Below are 3,741 nucleotides of genomic sequence, written 5' to 3' on the forward strand. Positions count from 1 at the left end.
CGACTCGACGGCACATAACAACAACAACAACAACATCATGTCACTCCTCTAAATCCTATCATTTCTTCTTCCTTCTTCCAAATCCCAGTTTAGGGTTCCAAGACTGAGTATTTATTCAATTAAATATTAACTCATCATACTGTATCACTCTGAATTCACATAATACTGCAACTCCAATTTTATCTTTTATCACTGACCTAAAAAACAGCCACTGTTTCTACCAAAAAAACACATTTCCTTCCCAAATTTATTTTTTCATTCCTGTTCTTCTTCTTAGCCTGATTTAAACTGAATAAATAAATCATCTGAAACAACACCTTCACTCTCTTCATCAAAATGTCACCCTTATTTAGAAAAAGGTTGTAGAAGTTTTTACCAATCACTTGTCTGTTATGAACTCTTAAAAACCCCAAAAAGTAGATGCAAAAAATACACAAATTTTTACCAATACTGTATTACACAAGAGGAGCTCTGGTGGTACAGTGCCTAAGGCATTTGACTGCTAACCAGAAGCTTGGTGGTTCAAACCCACCAGCCACTCCACAGAAGGAAGGTGGGGCAATCTACTCCCATAAGGATTTACTGTTGGAATTGACTCGATGGCACTGGGTCTTTTGTTTTTATATTACACCAAAAACTGCAACTTGTTTCTGCAATAATCTTAGATATTTTTCCCAAATGCTTTGTCAGAAATTTATCAGCATGTTGGAAAGCTTTACCTCCAGGCAATTCTAAAGCATTCAAATATGCTTTCTTCCATCTTGACCCATATTGAAAGAAACTTACAAATTTCAAAGAACATAAAGGGTATGCAAGGAAACTTTCATCCAAATCACAGTAGGAAATTAAAAGAAAAAAAAAAGGTTTAAGGAGACCTAGTTGGCACAAATAGTTAAGCACTCAAACGCTAACCAAAGGTTGGCAGATGGAGCCCTTCCAGCAGTCCACCAAAAGACCTGGCAATGTGTTGCCGTAAAGATTACAGCCAAGAAAACTCTATAGGGCAGCACTACATGTATGTCACATGCGGTCTCCATGAGTCAGAATTCAGTACAGGACACCCAATAACAACAATAACAAAAGGTAAGCATTTAGTTAGGGAATGTACCAAGCAATGGGATCATCACTCATTTGAGATAATTTGTAATTGGAAAAGCAAGGCTGTGGAACCAGACTATCCAAGATTCAGATTCTACCTGAGCCAACTGTGCCCATAAGCAATTTATTCAACTGCTCTGAGCTTTGTTTCCACCTCAATAGAATTGGGATTTACCTAGTTGTCATATGGATAAGAGATAATATACGAAAAGCATATGAAACAAACAAGACTTCAATAAATTACAACAATTATTATATAACCAATATCCCACACCCACTGAAAAATGAAGACCAAGCTGAAACACAAAAGAAATAAGCCTGAAAAGTGAACCCTACACATACCCTGAAACTAAACAACATCCATTAATTGGCTAAAAGAAAATCTAGAATTCTCTACAGTCCAGATTTAGCTGTGTGCTTTCCAACATATAACAGGCTGACAGGGTAGGAGCAAAGGGGGAAAGAGGTTAAAAATCTTCAAAAGTCTCTGCTTCAAACCTAGACTCAGTAGAGCACATTTCAAGTTCATAGAATGGAAATACTAAGACAAGCAAATAAGCAGCTAAAGCTATTGTGAACTTCAGAGATTGCTCTCACCTCAAGGAAGAATTATCTGCTGGCACAAACATAACTTGACTTCAAACAGTAAAACACATTCAGCACCTATTTCATCAAACACTGTGCTAGGAACAAACGGAAAAGACACAATTTCTGCCAACACAATTAAAAGAAAATACTGGCAAGAAAAATCAGAGCTTATTTATTATAAAGTAACAATCAGTTGCCAAAGAGTAGATTGCAATTCATGGTGACCTCATGTGCATCAGAGTAAAAGTATACTCCATTTAGTTTTTAATGCTGATTTTTCAGGTACCTCTGAGTGGGTTCAAATTGCCAACCTTTTGGTTAGCATCGTTAACTATTTGCATCAATATTCTCAGAAATTACAAAAGACTCCAAGATGAAGAGAAAAAATATTAAAAGCCAAACACAAACACTCCAACATTCAAGTCAAGGCTGCTACTATGAAACTCTAGGGCATAAAAAACATTGGTAAAATGTGTTTAGAACCAATACAAGAAACAGGCTAAACAGCACATAGAAAAGAAAAGTAAATTTAGAGAAAGTATTTATATGCAGTATACTGTGATGTAATATAACTAAAACAGGCTTTCAACTCAAACGTAAAATTTATTAGGAATACTGACATCACATAGTATTTTAAAAATTAAGATAAACTCACAACCCTAATTCTACTCCAGCGACAGTTCACATGTCCCTTTAAAGAAAGACACTTAACACACACTCTGGAAAGCTTAAGATAAAGCCAGTAAATACCTCAAGGCAGAAAAACTGGAACACAAAAAACAATTTACAGCCAGGTTGCAGCAGCTCATCGGGTCATTGCAGCAGCTCTCAAGTATGCAAAAACACACAGCTGTCCGCTTCCATAAGCCAAAGGAATCAAACTGCAAAGAACTCCGAGGAGAATGAGCGTGAGCGGCGCAGACCAACGCAGAACCCGGGTGATGGCTGTTGGGGCCCGGCGAGGAGGGACATGAGTCTCGGGCAGCCCCGGACCTGAGGGCCAGAGGTTCGCAAGGGAACGTACTGAGAAACTGAAGCGGAGGACGAGCCAGCATACATCCGGCACAATGGTCACCAAGAGGCGATGCAGGGCTGGAAGCAAAGTGAAGCCCAGGCCTGCCAGAATGCCCAGTAGTTCCTCACCTTCCGGGTCCACAGCGCCGCGTTCCGTACCAGCAGCTGCGGTGGCCGCAGACCACGCTGTCCCGCCGCGACCAACGATACAGCCCCTATCCCGACTCCCGCCATTGTCGCCACTGCCTACCTGCTTTCTGCCTGACCTCTCACCCCGCCGCACGGGGCGAAGAAGGGGTGCGCCTTGGCTTCGGCCAATCACGAGCCAGGGTGCCTCTGCTCCCGCCCCTTGCCGCGCCGAGACAGGGTTGGGAGGGGAACTGGCCAAACCAACAGAGTCCAGAGCCTAGGGCCTGGCCGGCGGGGGCTGCTACCCACAGGGAGGCGGCTGGCGTCGCGAAGCCAGCGGGGAGAAGAGAGCGAGACCACAGCCTGATCCAGCCCCCGAGATGAGAAAGGCTAGATGAAACGGCCGAGTTCGAGCAATAGTTTATCGGAGCCTATTTGGGGTAAACCCCTTATTGTAACAGCGTCCACTTAGCGTCCGACATATAGCCTTGGGAGTTAATGTCAGTAAGTTTCCCCCGGCCCTGTAACTCCTCTCCTCATCCCATAGGTACCCTGGAATCATGGCTGTCCTAAGTTCCAGATATATGCCCAAAATATGCTCCTATATATTTTAAAGTGTAAAATACAAAGCACCAAACCAAGGTAAGGTTTGGGACAAGTGTAATAACACAAAAAGGTCTAGGTCTAGAATCTAAAATCTGAGTTCAAATCCTACCTCTGTCAGTTACTATCTGCATGTCAGGGGAATTATGCAAAACTAGAATTATATCCCGGTGGTGCAGTGGTCAAACCACCAAACTGCTAACCAAAAGATCAGCCAGCCACTCTGTGGGAGAAAGATGTGGCAATCTGTTTCCATAAAGATTTACAGCCTTGGAAACCATATGGGGAAGTTCTATCCTGTCCTATGGG

General features: G+C 42.3%; 1 protein-coding gene across 1 annotated transcript in view; it reads right to left on the reverse strand.

Annotated features, from left to right (window-relative positions):
- The window catches only part of PCCA (propionyl-CoA carboxylase subunit alpha), a 785,038-nt gene extending 782,104 nt beyond the window's left edge, over window positions 1–2,934 (reverse strand). Inside the window, exon 1 of the mRNA XM_007948152.2 lies at window positions 2,830–2,934. Coding sequence (XP_007946343.1) covers window positions 2,830–2,934 — 105 coding nt within the window. The remainder of the gene's footprint in view (window positions 1–2,829) is intronic.
- Window positions 2,935–3,741: the final 807 nt, after the last annotated feature.

The sequence above is a fragment of the Orycteropus afer genome, unplaced genomic scaffold, assembly GCF_000298275.1.
Source record: "Orycteropus afer afer isolate SDZICR_OR568_19922 unplaced genomic scaffold, OryAfe1.0 scaffold00206, whole genome shotgun sequence".
Taxonomy (NCBI): domain Eukaryota; kingdom Metazoa; phylum Chordata; class Mammalia; order Tubulidentata; family Orycteropodidae; genus Orycteropus; species Orycteropus afer.